Here is a 19,202-nt window from a genome sequence, read left to right on the forward strand (position 1 = left end):
AATATTCAAAGAGAATTTTGCATTTATTAAAACAACACGGGGAAAGAGTTTTATTCATGCTGCTCGCATAATTACCGACTCTATCTGAATACATCTTTGTACTCTCGATAGCCAAGGAAACGATAAACAAGTAGCCTAAACAAAAATACACTTGAAAATCCAAAGTACTGCCGGAGAAAAAATCAAGTTCGATGGTGTATGTAGAGAATTTTTCAAGATTGATGTTGTTCGAGCTAGTTAGAGGTTTTTAAACACCTCCTGTCTTCTTGCTATCGAGTTTGATCTTAATAAAGAAGATTATAGTGTCAGCGATAACTGTAATTAATTCATTTGCACGATCGCGATCAAGGTATAAAATCAATATCGATCTATCTTTAAGAAGTCTTTGAAAATTTATGCAATTGCAGTAGCGTTAATTTTATTAAAATGAGATATAACATTTCAATATCGTTCAGGTCTTTCACAAGTACCGGGTAATTATCGTTCATTAAAATTATCGAGTTTCTCAAGAATTCCAAGACTTTGAATCATCGACGAAGTAATTCAAAGTTGTATCAGAGAATCTGCACGAGTATCGAATACTCATTGCAGGAGACTATCGGTGCAAAAGAAAGAGAAAGAGGAAGAGGAGTTCCAGGAAATGAAAACGCAACAGGCTGAAGTTCAAGGAAAGAGGAAAAACGGGACCAAAAAGAAAATAATTCGCGTTGCGGCTTACGCTTCGTTCGCGCTGGCATGGCCGGCTGTAATCGCTCGCGTGACACACCTATGTAATATATAAGCATCGTACCGTTTGCCTATTTGCAGTATTATGACTGGCCGAGATCACCGATCCGATTCTAATCTCGATCGTTTCTTTCGTTTCCTGTGCTTACGTTTTCGCGATCTGCCAGTTCGCGGTGCTAACGCCATAAACTTATTAGTTTACCTGGCGTAACGGTATGGGCTTTCGAGTACGCCAGAGAAGAAGGTAGCAGAGCAAAGTGCGGAAAAAATATAGAAAAGTATCATTTTATTTTCAAAACGGTTCGCACGGTTCGCACGCTCGATCAAGTGTTATTATGTTAGTTTCTATTGCGTAATAGCGATAAATGTTAACAATTAAACGATCTGCTCAGAGGAGAAAAATTTCATTTTACTTTTGACATAATTATTACTCAGAAAGATCTTCTTTATAGCCGACAGAGCAGAATGTTGCAAATTATTTTTCAACGTTAATTACAGGTTCATGCAACCTCAGCGATCCAAGCTGGCTAATTATAACGGAGCAATCCGTTATAAAAGTAAGCGGCTTTGAAATCCAAAGGAATTTGAAAACGGGCAATTTCGGCTACGTTCGATCGGGAATCGTTGGACGACGCGACGTTTCCTTAACGCGGAAATACGCTTGCATACCGATGCATTTCGATCGTCAAACATTATCGGCTCGAACGATCGGTGCGCACTGTGCACCGACTTTCTCACGGATCGACGCGACGCGACGCGACGGGTCTGGAAAGGACGCGTAATCGAGTGGAAGCGACGCGACGCCTAAATTAATGCCCGACTCCTCGTTACCGGGTTGGTTAGATGTTTGACGGACCTTTGATCCCGAACGGTTAATTATCGAATTAAATGCCAACATATCAGATGGAGAAGTGGAAGGAGTGATTTCTAAAGCGTGACACCACGACGCGACGAGATCGTACGTGTTTAGGCCTAAGCGTTATGCAAGCGTGACGCGTCTGACGGAAGGACGGACGTGAAAAATGATCGAGAGTCAGAGGTGTACCGAGATACGTAGCTGGAGGTTGCAGTCATTTTTTTTCTTTTTTACTGTAGATACTCGGGTAATCGATGGTCGTTGCGTTAGTTTTTTGACAGGAAGAGAAGGTACACGGTCTGGCTTTGGTTGCGAAGCTGAACGATGATTAACTCTTTCGCTACGGTAAAGTTCGATCGAAAAGCGATCGTACGAACCACTCAGGATAATCTAATTATTAATTATTTTCTAAAAATCCAATCTACCTCTCGCCTGTAGATAAATAGCAGCGTTTCAGTGTACCTACAAGATAGATAATTCAAATCGAAATATCCTTCATTAGAAGCGATTCCAGAAACTTGTCTCGTTACCCTGCAACCTCCTGTTCCGCGCGATGGAAACACGCGAACGATGCGATAAATCAAATACATAGATCCTGGCCTATACCTAATTAGAAGAGACGAACGAAAGTGTACCTTTTCTTCGGATCAGAAACGTACGAAACAGGAAATTTCACGTCGCAACGGTCTCGTAGCTAAAATTGATTCGCGAGTGTAACGCCGCACCGCATCGCGGCTCGATTACCTCCAAAAGGAGGAGCGAACACGCGAATCACGCATCTAAACGCGATCTAAGCGGTGAGCGGGGTGGAAAGGGGTGTACCTAGGTAGCAGAAATCAACTGGCGAAAGAAGGTATGACGACCGATCCCGATGCGGTAATTATCCCCGGAGAAGAGAAGTCGAGTCGTGCGAGAAGCACGTCCTCGTCTCTCGTTTAGCCGGCTCGACCAGCTGCTCGACTGCACCTAATTACGAGCAAGAACACTAAACTGCAATTAACAAGCCTCCCTGACCACGGTATTTTGTCTTATTGCTCGACGCGTCCTACCTCCGTCTTTCTTTTTAGCGGCTCCCTGAACGTGCCTGTTGGATCGATGGCTCACCCTTCGGATACGATGGAAAGAGAACAGGAAATCAAGAGAACGCAACAGTTAAGACAGAAATTCTGATAACAAGGAATAACGCGTTTCTTTCCGCGTCCACGGCAAAAAAGGTAAGTCACGATAGGCCCATTGTTCGCGGGCAAAAGTGAAAAATGCTAATATACGGCCAGGGTGGCGCAGGTGTGAAGCCGCATATTTAAACATCTTATTATACATACTCGTACAGAGGGAAATCGGGTAACGTAAGACCGCATTAATTTCCACCCACGGATTCAAACAATGACCTAAGGTCGAACGCACGGTACAGTGCTCATTAAAAGCCGGGTGGTACCGTTTCTCTCTATGTTACTCCACCATCAGATTCTAGCTACTTTCCATCCTTTCTCCCTGACTGTTAGAGAAATACATATTTGCCTATCAGGCGGCTTGTTTCGCAGCCAATTTATCCAATCCAACTAGAAAAATGTTAAACAATGCTAACTTATCCACTACGATTCTATGCATCCTCAAGAACTAGACTGTCATAACAACTAGAGATCGCGTTTCGATAAACGTTTCGATTCGAACGTGAATTAGCCCTAATCTAGAAAGTGGATTAGTTTAAGTAGAGAAAAACAAATGTTCTACCTAATATAATTAACAGTTTTCTAGAAAACTAAAGAGATAAATCATTACTGGCTCATTTATAACGCAGGGTATCAAATTGTAGCCGCAAATTAAAACGTTAAATGCTGGTATTCTTATTAACTGTAATTATAACGTGTCGTGCCACACACATCCGTTTTCACTGCGTCAGTCAACGTGAGCAATGTAGGTAAGTATGACAAATGTCCCAAGACTTTGAAACGATAGTGTGCATGCAGAAAATATAATCGCGAAATTATTATACTCGCGAATCGTGCGAGAAAACGTTCTCATCGAGCTTCAAACTTACCCGAAACGGAGCAAAAAATGAGAAAAAGAGAAAAATAGAAAAAAAAAGTTAGTAAAGTCGTTACAAAATCATTGCATGATGCTAAACACCTTGTTTCCGCGCAGTTTTAATTACTCTGCAATTAACACCGTCGTTGCCGTGGCTGTAATTCTTCGTCGAGTTTCGAAACGAGCGTTAACTCCCAGCAGAGGGGGCCGTCATAAATTCTAAAATATTATTCACCGCCTCGCTTTGCCTCCTCCGTCAGAAATTTATCTGGTCGATCGGGTCGAAGGAAACATTAGCTCCACGCATCAAAATCCCGCAGAAATTCCAACGCGACGGCCGCGAGTCGAGCGCAGCGACTATTAAACCGTGTTTAAGTTAATGGTTCCCACGAGAGGTGTCAGTCCTCGGCTTGATTGATCGATCGAAGGAATAAAACAAAGCCGAGCCACCGTTTTTTTTTTTTTTTCTTTTTTCACTTTCTCGAATAGCAATGTGTACGCGATCCGGCGCTGCGCGGCGCGGCGAAATGAACGGATGAAATCATAGGCGAATCCTAGATCGAGCGATTAAAAATGTGTCATTTATCTTAAATTATAGGTATCAAGGTGCAGCTATTAAAGATCATCTGACAATAAGATTGGAGCTGAGGAACGATCACCCACTACCCATCAGCTCATCCTCCTCGGCATCCTATTTCGTAAGAGCAATTCTTGCGGCAACAGTGGCAACACGTTATGGTTGTTAAGCCGATGATACTTAGGCTTGGACGCGTGTCTCTGCGACTCGAAATAATCGCTCGTCCCTCTGAATGGCCGACAAAACGTCGTTACCGTGCAGTCCTTTCGCACCTTAATCTTTTCGAAAGAGCCGAACGATCTGTCCGGCTGTTAAGTCGGCACGGCTAATGCTCGGAGATCTATTAAACCGTCCGTGACTGGCGTAACGCGCGGGCTTGCTGCGCGATTAAATTAAAGAATTACTAGTGAAAAATCACGAACCGCGAGAAACTGGCGTTGAAGTATGCTCGTGCGGATCTTGCTCAAGATGGAATTCGATCACCATTTTGCCGGAGAAGCGATGAAAAAATCCTTGTTTCTCGAAATTACACAGTAGCAGATCACGATATATGTATACAGTTAGTCGACGTAATTGCTCGGGGCTACTCTTAAAGCGGCGCGAAATAAGTCGTAAGAGTATTTACAGGATGAATGCGTAACGACTCGTCGTTAGCGAGGCAGAAACGAGGAAATAAAGGATACACCACCGTGGGTAGAGGAAGGGAAAGGACATTTGTCAACGAGACGAAGCGGGAGGAAAAAAGGAGATCGGACAGGAGACGGGCTGGTCGGTAGTGGCCGTTTACACGAGGTTCGACTCGTCCAGGACGATCCTGGACGATCCTGGACGATCCTGGACTCGTCCTCGATGGACAGGTCGGAGCACGTGCAATTTAGCACGGCGCCATTACTCTTCTCGCGCGTCCCTTCGTCGAACGGGACAGAGTCTAATTGCGTCGAGCTGTGTAGGGAAAAAAAATTTGACGTTGCTCGTTAAGCATCCCGCCAGTATCTCTAGCCCCAGGGGCCTTCAAAGGATCCTTCGGTGCTTCTTCGACGCCGAGCGTCTCTACGCGACGAGGCTGCGTTTCCCACGAGGATTCTCGCCTTCTTCTTCGCTCCGTTTCGATCACCTGCTGGATCGAGGTCGACGGAATTTTTAAGCAGTTGCTGCTTTTTTGCGTGTACGTTTTACTCTGCGTCTTCTTTCTTTTTCTCTCTTTTACTCTGTGATTTAACACGCTACTAGAAGTCTCGAGTTTTTGGATGATCCATTTATGTAGTAGCTAGAATAGCCGCTCTTTAGATTAGTTCCAAACCTGTCCAAGTTTCACAATTACAACGACACACAAACCTTTTCTTAAAGGTAAAATCAATATTCAGAAGTAGGATGGCTCGCTCGAGTTTCCATCGTTCCAAGATCTACTACATACTAGGCAAACGAATCGAATCGGCTCGAAAAGGAAAAGGTAATATTCTCACCGTACCAGTGACGAGGGAACAATGACGGCATTGTGCGGGATCGTTTAAGGGCGTACGGGCGGAAATTAGAAATCTGCGTTACAATGTATTGTACATACGTACGATGTTTTCGATCCCACGAGCCGATTATCCAACTAAATAAAGGTCGTCTTTTGCGTACGTGCAACCTCCTTCGTCAAATCTAACTAATAGAAGAACCACGCCCAGCATCCGCGCTCTTTGTACACCTGTGTCTTTCTTTCTACCACGCTGGTTAACCTTTCGGGTGCTATCGTTAAACAGAAATAGAAAATTGATCGACTCTGATGAGCTACGGGATATCACAAAAATTTCTTTATACCTCTCTGCTGAGATAACGACTGGGAGTTTGCTAATAATAGTGTCCAAGTTAGTAAACCAAATTCACCCTCGTTCAAATAAATTTGGAGCTTTCTATAGATACGAAGCATCCAAAGAACTTTAAGAATTCGGACGATTTAAAGTATCAGAGTGTACTGATGATTGGTCAAAAACTGTTTCGATACACGTGGGGTGTTGAAAGATAAATCTGCTATCTGATGATAAATCTAAACTGAACATGTATAATCGAAAAGATGTTAATGTCTTTACACCACGAGAATTCCGATTAAGTTCTACTTGCTTCTGGAATGTAACAATCTTGAAGAAGAAGAAGAAGAAGAAGGTAAAGAAAGAAACGGTCCCCATCGATACCCTTCAGTTTCCACACGACAGGCAATGTCCTGAAAGCGCAAACGTTTCGATAGCCCGATAAAAGTTTACAAACTCCCATCTACCAGTTTCGTTGAGTATCATCGATACCCGATGGAAATCCTTTTAAATTCCTTCAAGGGGCGAAGGAAAAGAGGTTACGAGTAGTATCGAGGGTCGATCGAGACCTTCTCGAAAGAGTCGAATACCAACTTCTCCAACTCGCGATTCGAATAAGTATCGATATCAATGCTTCGTTTTCCCTTTGCGTTGATCACCTGTTAATTAGCTCGAGAGCAAATATTTTCTTTCTCAATTTTTTTTTCTAATTCTATGGTGTAACGATATCTAGAAGTATCATCGATGGATCTGCATGGATCGTCAGTTTTGCAAAACAGCTAAAAAAAGGGAAACATGAAACAAGCCGTGTTGTTCATCCCGGCTCATCCCGAGGGCCAGCACGAAACAATGGACTCTGTAATTTTCTCCAACGACGACGTTCCCCGGGTCTCTTTTCACGCGCCACCATACTGCCCTAGGCTTCCAGTTTTTCTCTCGGGTACAAAAGCTTCCTCCTCGATCGGCACAAAATTGAGCGATCAACGATTTACGCTAAAATTGCACCACGATTCGAAAGAGTTTCATTGTTGGGACATTAATAGAAAGAATTTCTTGGTATCATTTAGAACACCTGTGATGCATAGCGGTAGGTAATCAAAAGATCAAATTGATCTACTCGTTGATCAAATAAAAAAAAAAATAAAAAAAATAAAAAAAATAAAAAAAAATAAAAAAAAATAAAGAAACACTGTTATTTTGTAACAAAGAGAAACATTTTATAGCTTCAGCGAACGATAGGAAAATATTTTTCCATCGAGAACGTGATTGTCTACGATTTCTGCAATACACTGGGAACCGTTGTTTTCCGTGTTCAATTTTCGAAAGCAAATCAATCGCGTAACCGAGTACGGCCACCCTTGACGCGTATTAAGTACCGTTACAAGCGCGGATCCATTTCTATAAAGCTGGCAACATTTTACCCGCTGTCGGAAATATCGGCGAGTTTCAAGTAAATAAATCGAGGGGTCGAAAAACGGTGGATCGTTGGGAATTGGCCACGCGTATTCGACAGAGATTCGACACTCTCACGTCAGTCACTTGAAAGTTGTAAAACTATTCTACAATAGTATAGAATAAGAGTAGCAGGTTGATCGTGTTAGCGTTCGGCGAGTCAACGAAGCTGCAGGTAATAGCCGAGTATGCGCATCGAAGTCTGGTCCATACGGACGCGAAAGTCACGACCTACTAATGAACGATTATGCTACAATTTGCCCCGGGACGGCAGCTCTGGTAATTTATTAAATTACAGTGATTCGTAGCGGGGCTCTGGGCATCCGGTAGTCGCGCGCGTCCTGCTCGTCGCTTTTCCATTTCGATTACGAGATCGTGCTCGATTACAAACGCAACTCCAGGGAATCGGTTCCCACCTACCGAATTTTAATCGATTCACGGATTCGATGCCGATTCCAGCTTTCGATACTTTTACGCGTTGAACGGTTCGTGTTGAAAAGTAAAAAGTAGATAACGATAGAAGAAGAGAAGCGAAAGGAGAGAGAATTATTATCGAGGGTATTTACGGGAATTCGCGACGGAATCGTTGCGTGTCCGGTGCCGATGCAGTCATAAACAAGGGGCCATTAATTTAGCCACGAAGAATGCCCAATATCCTCCGAAAGCTTTCTGCGGCGATGCACCGATAGGCAGCTAACGCCCGGATAAAATAAGTTTAGGGCCGTGAAATTGGCAGTAATTTTACAAGCCATAACGATCTACTAAATCTGTAAAATAATTAAGGGCGCAGATGTTCCAAGCCGGAACACCGGCTAACGTATCCTCCTCCACCATGCACGCCTACTACAAGTAAGTACAAAATCGGCTTTACCCTTTCAAACGCGTTCGATCGTTATACCTTGCCGATCGTACTAATCTTTTACATAGACACCTTCGATTGGCTTCGATTTCCGGTGAAATTAACGATTTAGCCCTTACGTGGATGATCCATGTCGATCCGAAAGGTTGCGTATCGCCGCTTACCGATCTTTTCCACGTCGCGTCGCGTCGAAGAGGAGGACGAGCAGGTCGGTTGCCGGTCGATTTTTTCGCAAGCACCCGGCGTATTATTAATGGTGTCACGTATATGCCCGGTGCGAGCACACCGTCTCATCATGGACAGTAACCCAAGGCACAGGTAGATGGCGAGATTCCGCGGGAGTAGCATTCTTTCCGCTGATAAGAAACGAGGATACGCGGCAGGTCTGGGGGCCACGGGGAAATTACGGGGGTCGCGGCAAATTTAATAAAGCCCGAATTAATGGATCGGCTGTTAGGCCTAAGAACGTTTTCCTGTACGAGCCGGTCGGTCGGTCGGCCGCGCCGTCCGTTCGTTCGATCCGCTTTCTCTGCCGAAACCACGGGGGATGGATGGAACGGCATCGTTCCCTGCACAATTACGCAATATCCCTGTGTTATTACCCACACGACCCCGATCGACAAGCGCGAAAAGGTTATTAGTTAAAAGCGGCCAGCATTAATTCGAAACCTTATCGGTGCATAAACATGGCAGCGCGTGACCGACATGCAGATGCATCCACCTGATCAGATGAACGCGTCCCCTCCCCACTATGGAATATAATGTCATTTTCAGAAACTTTTTATTTAAACGCATACGTTAGCGGTAATGGTTCGAATATGCCCGTATACGTATATGTAGTGAACGATTTTCAATTACACCATGCCATAAATGGTAGATAGCAGTAACTGGAACGATTCCATTATTCAAATTAGTAACTCGATTTTATCAGGAATGCTTAAGAATGATCGTCGACGGCTAGAATAGCAAAGTGTGTTACGCTTTGATCAAGTTTCCAGCGTAACTACGTTATCGCAACTGTGTTACTTTCGCCACAAAACTGGTCGCAAAGGAATGTAGGTTACTGAACTTGCAAATTCACTATTACCATAAACTCAACTGTTCGATTCGTTTTTTTTTTCACTGCTAAATGAATCGCATACTTTCCAATCTTAAGAACACTGGTGATATCATATTTTGATCTTGAACTTCAGTTTATACTTTCTTCTTTATACGATCCTATATTATTCAAGCAACGAAACGTAAGAATCTCTTGGCGAGTTTTCAGCTAGAATGGAGCATTGTCGAGATCGTGGCGGTCGTGGAGAATCTCGATTTTTCCAAGAGGAATTAGCTAAGGACGACCACACGCCGCGCCGCGAGCCTCGTAAAAGAGGCAAACATCGCAATCAGCGTGTTTCTTCGCTCTGCGCTGACGAACCGCGGAAGGACCAACACCAAGCGGACAAGGACGAATTGCAAAAACAAGATGGCTAACGATTCCTGACTACCACATCTTAATGTCCGGCTGCTCATAAATTTGCTTCTCATCCTCGGGATTAGACCAATTTTCTTATTTTTGCTAAGAAAATAAAGTTGAATCGTATCGCGAAGCATCTCCGGGTATCGGCTTCCAACTTCCAAGAAATAATTAACGAACCGCGATAAAACGTAATTCTGTAGGTTGGATGAAGGAACGCGTTCATAAGTTTAGTCGGCGACATCGAACGCTAGCTAAGAAATGACTGATTAGCCTAGTCGTGTTTCAGGCTTGGCGAGAAAGAGGACAACAAGATCGGCAGGCTATCAGTCAACGATTGTACGTACTTACGTACATACGTACGCGCGTCTTTCAAACGATGATGACGCTGATCGTCGAGTCTAGCCTGATTGTGCGGTTGATGAACGGTTCAAGAAGGACGTTGAACCGTTCGCGACTTGCATTGACTGATGCGACTACTCGACGTTGATTCAAACTTTCAGCCAACTGCGAATGAATGAACGATCATCGAACGTTTGCTAAATGGACGATCGATTGAGTTGTTAACTCTAGGAATCCCGAGGTGTTTAACATCGACTCAAGGAAGGGTCATTCCGTGTCCGTATAACAAGTGTTAAACACGCTATTTCTTTATATTTAAAAAAATGAAAAGAAACTATTACAATGGAACTCTACCTATCTACATAGGTATATATGTAGATACAAGAATAAAAGAAGATTGAAAGTAAGAATCGATAGGAACGGATGCGTGTATCCACGCACGTTGAATTAACAGACACGCTAAATTTAGCAGGGAGCCAGGGAAACGAGATTAATAGCGCAGACCAGCCAGTGAATTAAGGCTGATCCGTATCGTAAGGACAGGCCAAGTTTGATACCGAAGGGCAACGCGAGTGCAAACGATCTAATTAAACGTTGGTGCAATTACATTTCTACCTTCAACCGCGATACGACAGTCCGACGAAACTTTCGAAACGCTAATTACTTCGTTCCTACTTTAGCCGTTTTCGAACGCGGAAGAATACCAAGCCCCCAACTGCAGTCCCCTCGCATCGTTTCGCGATTTTAACGTCGATCTGTCGGACCCGTGCGATTTCACCGCACTGCACGAACCTACCAGAATGTTTTTAACCCTTCTTCGCGACTGATTCATCAAACTGAATTTCATGCAAGTATCAGATAATTTACCATAGTATTTGGAATTTTAGCTATTTCCTGAGACATTACGAGAAACCCAATTAAAATTACTCCTCTTTGAATCAGAATGCGCCAATTCTACTCTTTGAATTCGGGATGAGTCTTTCAATGAAATAAATAATTCCTTGATCTTGATTCAATTTTCCATGGTTAATGAAACGAAACGTAAAGCGCCGCGGCGAGACACAGCGGACGTTCGCAATCTACGCGTAAAAAATACGGAAGTACCGACCGACCGAGGGAATATTTTCGTAATAACAGTAATTAGAGATTACGTTCGGGGGACGATGGTGTTCCCGTGAGCGGTGAAAAGTGGTTGGTCGACAAAAAGAAAAAAGAAAACGAATATATTCAACAAAAAAGTCATCGTCATTAGCCGTTGGTCACCGGTCGTCGTTGCCTCGTCACCGCGTCGGTCTCTCTTTGAATCTTTTTTCTCTTTCTTTACCTCCCTTTCTCTGTCGTTGCTCGGTAAATGGTTACACTTAATGATTAGTTAATGATTTTTTTTTTTTTTTCTTTTCATCCTTTATTAGCCGACATCTCGGCGACCGGTAGCAGGATTCCTTTCGATGCATGCCACACTGTACCGCCGTCGAGTTCCGCTCCCCATGAAATCGTAATTGACATCGTGTAACGCGAATTTAAGCGGCAATTAAGCGACACGGGTCAAAAGTAACGAACGATAAATATCGTTCAGAAGGTTTTTGAATTTCAGTCATGCATCGTCGCTATTGTTTCTCGTCTTTCATTGTCTCCTTATAATTGTAATTATTTCGAACACGATCGTTTCATTTTGCAAATTAAACTGAAAGTTGAATCGACAAATCGAAATTAAGAAAATTCAAGCTACGCAGCTGATGGTAGTTGATCGTTGGACAGAAATTGAATAATTGGCTCGCGACCAATTTCACGCTTTTCTCTCAATTCACGAGTAACGCCCACGCGTTTGCTCGACTTGCTGCTACGAAACTATGAACAGCTTATTACGAAAGGTGTCATCGCATAAATTTCATATTGCTCAACGTCTGACTCATTTTCGATATACAATTGACGTTTATAAAATGCCTGATAAAAAAACAAATCGACTGCTACTGCCATTTTCCATCTCCATGGAAATCAACGTGAGATGCAGCGACGTATTACACGTTACATAAGATTAAGCGTACGATAATGAATAACATAAGTACATATTACCAGTCGAGAGAATTTAGCGATTCGTGACGAAGAAGAAATGGCTGGCCATCTAGCAGGTTAATATAAACTGTTAATTTAGAAAATTGGGTATTAATTGTGTGTGCGAAATCGCAAAGTTTTGAACAGCTTTACTTATAACAGAGTAATTATACTTTGTGAAATTTGACTATTTCATCCGATAGTTGAATAGTTTGAATGAAAAGAGAATGAAATACAGAAGACAAAGCGTGTGAATGAAAAGCAAATGAAGTCAATACATCAAACCTATTGGTGGCTGTAACAGCACAGTATAGAGGTATAGAAGAAGAAGAAGAAGAAGAAGAAGAAGAAGAAGAAGAAGCAATTTCTCATGAATCAATGGCGAATTAGAGTCGAAGGAGAAACGCGTCGATTAAAAGTGGCTGTGCAAGTGCATGGTAAACCCATGGAGAAATCATGCGTGCCCATTAGACGCTCCTATACTGTGTCGTGCCCTCGTTGAAACGTTTCGATCGATCAGCTGCAACGTTTCAACTTACGTTAGAAACGATCGGGACTACCAATTCTTTTTTTCTTCTCAAAATAAATTGCCCGAGCTATCGATTGCATCCGCGCACGATTCTAATCGTAAGGTTCAATGTTTGTAGTAGCCCTTTAGACTTTCAATTACGTTCGAGAATAAACATAAATAAAAGCTGGACAAGCGTGGTTCATCAGAAAACGATTAATCTGGGAGCCAATTATTTACGAGATCAGTCTTGAAGCTTAACATTAATCAAAGTTAGAGAAGATACCGTGTTCTTCCTCTTCAATGCCAGATTTTTAATAGGAATCTCGGTAGAAAATTATGATAGACAATCGTTTGTCTAGATCTACGTAGAATTCTAACGTAAGTGAAATAATCAAAGATTACGCGTAGCTGTACTTTAAAGGGGAAATTTGACAAAACGTATCGGTGCATTTTCAAAAACGCAACGAGAAGCGAGTCGAGCTCGTCCAAAGTTGTTCCCTCGGTTTCGTTCTTCACGTGGGTAGCTGGATATAAATTATTCTTCGGCTTGCCAGCGCGGCGCATTTAATTGTGACAACGAGATTGATCGCTGCCGCGACTGCTCGGCCCGAGTACGTGCCATTAATATCGCGGGACACGATTTACGCGGCTGGATAATGATAATCGAGAAACAAAAGTCAGTGCATTGAATACGATGGCCGGTATAGGTGCGTTAGCGTGGCATTATTAAGTATTATATTTAAATCATTTGTTGCACGGCAGATTACCGCTAACGAGGCACCGCGAGAGCGTTCCTTCTAACGAGCCACAACACGCCCACGCGATTTTATCGTTTCAGGATAAGCATCGTTTCGATATTGACGAATGACTGCATTCGCGACACCCTTTTCCCACTTATCGATCGTGAGAACCGATAGTGTTTCATTGTCGCAAAGATGTAAATTGAATATCGATTGCAACAACTTTTCTCTAACATCGTTGCTTGTTAAATCTTATCTTGCTTATTAAATATAAATGTTCTCTGAAAAGGTTTCACTCACCGTGCATATCGTTGGAGTTTGCCCATGGATCTTACTGCTGTCGAGAAATTCTGGACCCTTTGACGCATCCAAGTGCAAAGTTCTGGAGGATAGAGGCGACGAAGTAGGAACACTGCTGGCGTTTGAAACATGGTTTGTTGGAGGCAGTGGTGTACCAAGAGGGAAATCTGGTCGATAGAACCACGTTGGCCACTGAAACATTAAATCATTCATCTTTAATACGTCAAGAAATTAAGTACCAATCAATTTAATCGGATAAAAAATATATGTCAGTATCCCTAAAGTGGTTAACACAAAAAAAAAAAAAAAAAAAAAAAAAAAGTCGATACCAAAACGGTTCTACACATTAAAGAGTCAACTATCATCGAGCCCATTCCGTCCTTTTTTCCGTATCGCTATTAAACAGACTTCTTCACGCTGAAGAAAAAAGGAGCATAATTCAAGCCACTGTCCTCGAGATATTTCACGAGACAATTTCTCCCAAAGATAAGTCGAACAACATCGCGAAGAAAATAAGGATCGGGTTTATCGAACCCTTTCAGACAATCGAGACAATTTTTCCAGAGGGTTGGATCGTTTGCCTGTCATCAAGAGGCGATTTCTTAAGCGAAAAAAAGAAAAAAAGAAAAAAGGGGAAAAAAAGAAAAAAAACGGACCCGTCTCGAAGTCTCCCCGCGTTCCAACGCGCAGATAAAGCTGATCGTACCGCGAGCGTAGAGCAGGCATTAGTGTCACCGAGTGAATATGAAGCTCTCTAAGATAGATGACACATGCCCCTGACCCTGTAAGAAGCGCACTCGCTTCGAGGTCACTGTGCGTGTGGTCCATTGTAAACTGTTCTTATAAAGGGGGCCCGAGGTAGACGGGATGAAAAGAAGCCACGATGTTCCGTTCACCGTAGTACGTAAAGACCTTTTGATCGCCATTGCTGGGCACCTGGACCAGACGACACGAATTCCTCGCGATTATTCCATTGATGCATCCGGACAAAACGTTCGCTTTGGTGGTGCTCGGACCCTATTGCACGATACAAACTACACCTACAGTGAACAAGCGATTCTTTTTAATCTTTCATAAGATTTATTTTAATTCGTCTTCCATTGATTTTTCAGAAAAATGATGAAATAATATCAACTGATGTTACGTCAAAGATTATAGGGGGATAATATCGGATGTTTCAGTTATTTTCGATCACGGCGCGGCGATCGAAAATAAAGAGAAGAGTCGATTGGTCACGACAAGAAAACGGTGGAAAATCAACAGCGAAGGCGAGCTGGAGAGAGAAGAAGAGTATCAGGGTGGTCTGGCGAATGTCTCTTGTCGTTGGCTCGCGGGAGTTAACGGCAAAACCGAAATAACAAACTCCTAAACTACGTGAGTTAACGCTACCTCGTCCTACGTTTCGACGCTTCTGTTATTTTCTGTTCACCGCCGGCCATTCTGTACACCGAACAGGAACAGTTTAGACATACCGCACAGAGGAAATCGTTTTGCCGACCTTGCTAGAAACGTGGCTCGAACGCTGCTGACGCGATTCGATTGCACAGAAACACCATGTCCCACTTTCCTGCTTTCTCCGTAAAACTTAACAATTAGAACAAATTAAAAAATAGCTCGTAACAGGAATTATAACAACATCTATTATTCCTTTCTGAAATCCAAACAGAATGCCGCAGTGATACATATGTACATACATATTTCAAAGTTTAATACCTATAGGATTAAATGAATCGAGATAAAGATCCTTGCATCGGCGATATCCGAACATGCCACGTGTAATATCGGCAGCCTATTTTTGTACGAGTTAGGGGAAACGCGGGGCGGAATTGTTCAGATTCCATCGTCACGAATCACCGAGATCCAGTCAGCTGTAACCAAAGTAGAGGCTTCGCATGGATCTTATCGAGCCGTGGAAAAATATTTGCGTTATAATTAATCACTGGACCCCTCTGCGACGCTCTTACGACAGAACTCTTCGCCTCGACTATAATCATGATCTACGAAGCAGCTTCAATGTTCCACCCCCTGCACGATGTTGTACCAGTCTTCTGAAAATAGCGTTCACCGACGTAATTCTTCTCCCGAAACACGATTAACGTTTACTAAATTGCTGTCAGACGCGTATTCTTCTTTATTAACGAACGCTTTGATGTTTTTCAATGATAACTCGTGCTAGGTATATTTTGCTTTTCGCTATAACGTTCAAATGCTTCAACTTTTGTACTTAATAAAATAAAATTTTTTCAGACAATCAATAGTCGTCGCTTAAGAATCATTAAACGGGCTCAACGTAATTACACGGCTGGACAGATTGCACGTTGCGAGATTGCCGCGGTTATCGATCGCGATCGACCAAATTAATTCGTGGGACCAACGTGGAAACCAACGAAATTACTGTTCGTAATTTTGACATATATTTTTACCATTAGCCGCGTTTGAAAATAGGAAAACGCGAGTAGACGAATGGAATTCGTTTATTGAGCTCGATTTCACAGGACGTCAAGATCGCGGTACGTACATCTTCGTGGTGCTGTTCGAGAGCAAAAACGTCACCAATCACGACGCGTCACATGCTCGACTCCAGATGAGAAGTCTCGACTGATTTTCTACTCTAATCGTAGCTGATTCCGCGTACCACGACGAAGAAACGCGTGCCACCGTACAAAAAGGCTGGATTCCGTTGCCTCGTTTTATTTCCTCGTTCCACCGAGGAACATTTGCTCCGAGGAACACTCTGTCACATTAACCGACCCCGTCTCCCGGATCTTCATCCACACTATTTCCAAGTGTGAATACGCTTGCAATCACTTTCTACGCTTAATCAAAGTAATCAAACGAAAGAATTTCTAACGACTTAATACGTATGAATTTTGGGTAAGACATTAAAGATTTGACAAAACGCGTGGTGTATTAAATAACTGAACTGTTGGTTGTTGCGCTTGATCGTCGAGATATCTTCGAGATGTGGAAGCAACAATCCCGACAGCTGTGATAATTAGTCTGAGTGCCGTGTACGACATGCAACGAAGAGGAAACCGAGCGAGGTACGTGTACAACGTACATCGACGATCATTGCGCCTCTCCATCATCGGCGTCATTAATACATTGCCGGTGACGGGTAGAGTTAATCTTGTCTGCCACGAAAAACAATCGACCGACTCGTCCGTAACTTTCGATGCACCTCGGCGGCGCGGCGGCGGCGGCGCGGCAGCGGCGCGGCGTCGCGATACAAACTGATGCATATTTTAACTATCCATAATCCAAATTCTATTCTATTCTCTATTCAAAATACTTTCGCATAACGTTAAGTATTCGTAACAAACGGAATGTTACAAATAAAGTTACATTCCGCTCAAATTCATCGCAACAAAAGAGTTGAAATTTGGAAACAACCTCGAGGAGAGGCAAATATTTCCACAAATGGTTTTTGCAAATGCGTGCACCAGTGAAGTTTTACGAACGACCCTTTCAGTTCATGCAACGAAGGTTAAACTCGATAAACGAGCATGAAATTCAAGAGACAAGGAATTAATGAAAATAAAAAGGAACAAGTCTCTTTTGAACGTTCCAGAGACAGCATACGCAAGTGTGCGTACAAAAGTGCGTTTCTAGGTAGAATTTTCAATGGAGTCTGGTTAAACAACCGGCTAACTAACTTTATCTGATAGACACTCAAGCAGCCGGTGTGACATCAACGCAAGGCGTCACACTCTCGTGACTGCGCCGCACCGCGCCGCGTGTCCACGCTCGCGCAATCCGCTTCAGAGTCGACAGGCGCGCGCGTGCGACACGCTACGCGCCGCCCACTTCGTGTCCCGTAATTACCAGCGACAAAACAACCTGGCCATCCGCGTAACCTGACACAGCCAATTAATTTGCATAAAACGAACGATAACGGTAGAGAAAGATTTCTTTCACGAGAGTGACGCTCGCACGATTCATGTAGATACTTGATAAATAAATCTCAACAATCAATTATTCAACCGTGTACAATCGAGCTTGCGAGGCAGAATCTAACAAAGAGCGATAACAAAATAAATGTACCTAATAGTGAAAAATTGAAAACGAGCGAGTAAATAAGCTTTCCAAGAAAACGCAATAATTCAACGAGTTAAATTCTAGCTAGCCTAGTAGGCAAAACGTAATTATGATCTTTCTCCAGAGGCGTGTGGGAAAAGTCTGGTCACCTGCGAACGTAATCAATCGACTAGTTTCTGAGTCATACCTGGTGTACGTGCTGCGATTACTTTCTGTTACTTCGACCAGGAGAAAAAGAAACTTGCGGTTGTTGGTTAATTAACACTCGGATATATTATAGCAATTACGACTTCTAAGCATATAAATGACTGTTTATATGAGAAAGATATTAATATGGAATTTTTCACCTAACCGGCTTTAACTCAATATGTAGGTACTTTTAAGTAAACCATCATCGTCGCGCCATTTTCCATCTTTATTAATTCCTAGATATTCCATAAAAGTCTCCTTACGCATCAAAGTGTCTCACACGCAAGGGTGAATACAGTTTCACTAATTCATACCACAGCCTTCTATTGTCTGACCATTTGTTCTGCGCGTATAATGTAATATTAATCCACTTTAAGAAGTAGAGAGAAAATTCTCACTATTGGTGGCAAGGAAAATGAATAAAATGGTAAATATCAACGCGTACAACATGAGGTTGTATGGTCGACAATCGAATCGGTTTTGCCCCGTTCTTATTTTTCTTTCTATCAACGCTTCCTTCTATGAAATTATCGCATTTTTTATTTAAGCGGACGCGTGAACGTGTCTAGGGAGCGACGCCACGCAACGCAAAATGCACCTCGACCGATGGGTCGCTGATGTAAGTCACTTGCCTTCTTCGAGTATAATGACCACCTTGAGGTAATAACAACGAATCACCCCTAGACTACTTCCTATTGAACGCTTCCGTCCAAGTGGAAATGTCTTTAATAAATATATCGACGATATTGCACGCAACACTAGAATAATTATGACTTTTCTCTTTTAGAGAAAACAAAGCGGTGTTTTCTATGTATGTATCTTGTTCGTAATGCCTCAAATATTTGTTACGTTTGCAAGGTTTTTACTTTAAATTGTACGACTTCGTATCATGTTGAATCAAGTTCACCCCTGAGGCGTTCAGGGATTGGATCGCTCGCATGTAGCTATGTCATGATCGGGTATCGAACGTCGCAACGTCATTGCAACCCCATCGTCGCGCTAACGAGCTGTCGTCGACGTTACGCTTCTCCACGAGCGAGCCCCCTAATACCGTTATATTCCACCCCCCCTCCCCTCGAAATAAACTTCATTTCGGTCGCGAAGCTGTGCAACCTGTTGAGAAAACGCGAAAATTGACGCACGAGGGATGATCGAGAACGGATGTCCAGGAGAAAAGCCAATTAAAGCACTGAACGCGTCCTAATTAACTCCTCAATTACGCGGTTCCCCTCTGATTTCGGGGCAAACAAAGAAGCGGAGCTGGTTTCAAGAAGCAGGGTCACTGG

At 43.0% G+C, this 19,202-nt stretch overlaps 1 protein-coding gene across 1 annotated transcript in view; it reads right to left on the minus strand.

Annotated features, from left to right (window-relative positions):
- The window catches only part of LOC117610408 (uncharacterized), a 90,373-nt gene that overhangs the window by 61,251 nt on the left and 9,920 nt on the right, over window positions 1-19,202 (minus strand). The window contains exon 2 of the mRNA XM_076690411.1: window positions 13,690-13,881. Within this exon, the coding sequence (XP_076546526.1) occupies window positions 13,690-13,881 (192 nt within the window). The remainder of the gene's footprint in view (window positions 1-13,689; window positions 13,882-19,202) is intronic.

The sequence above is a fragment of the Osmia lignaria genome, chromosome 10 (genome assembly GCF_051020975.1).
Source record: "Osmia lignaria lignaria isolate PbOS001 chromosome 10, iyOsmLign1, whole genome shotgun sequence".
Classification (NCBI taxonomy): Eukaryota; Metazoa; Arthropoda; class Insecta; order Hymenoptera; family Megachilidae; genus Osmia; species Osmia lignaria.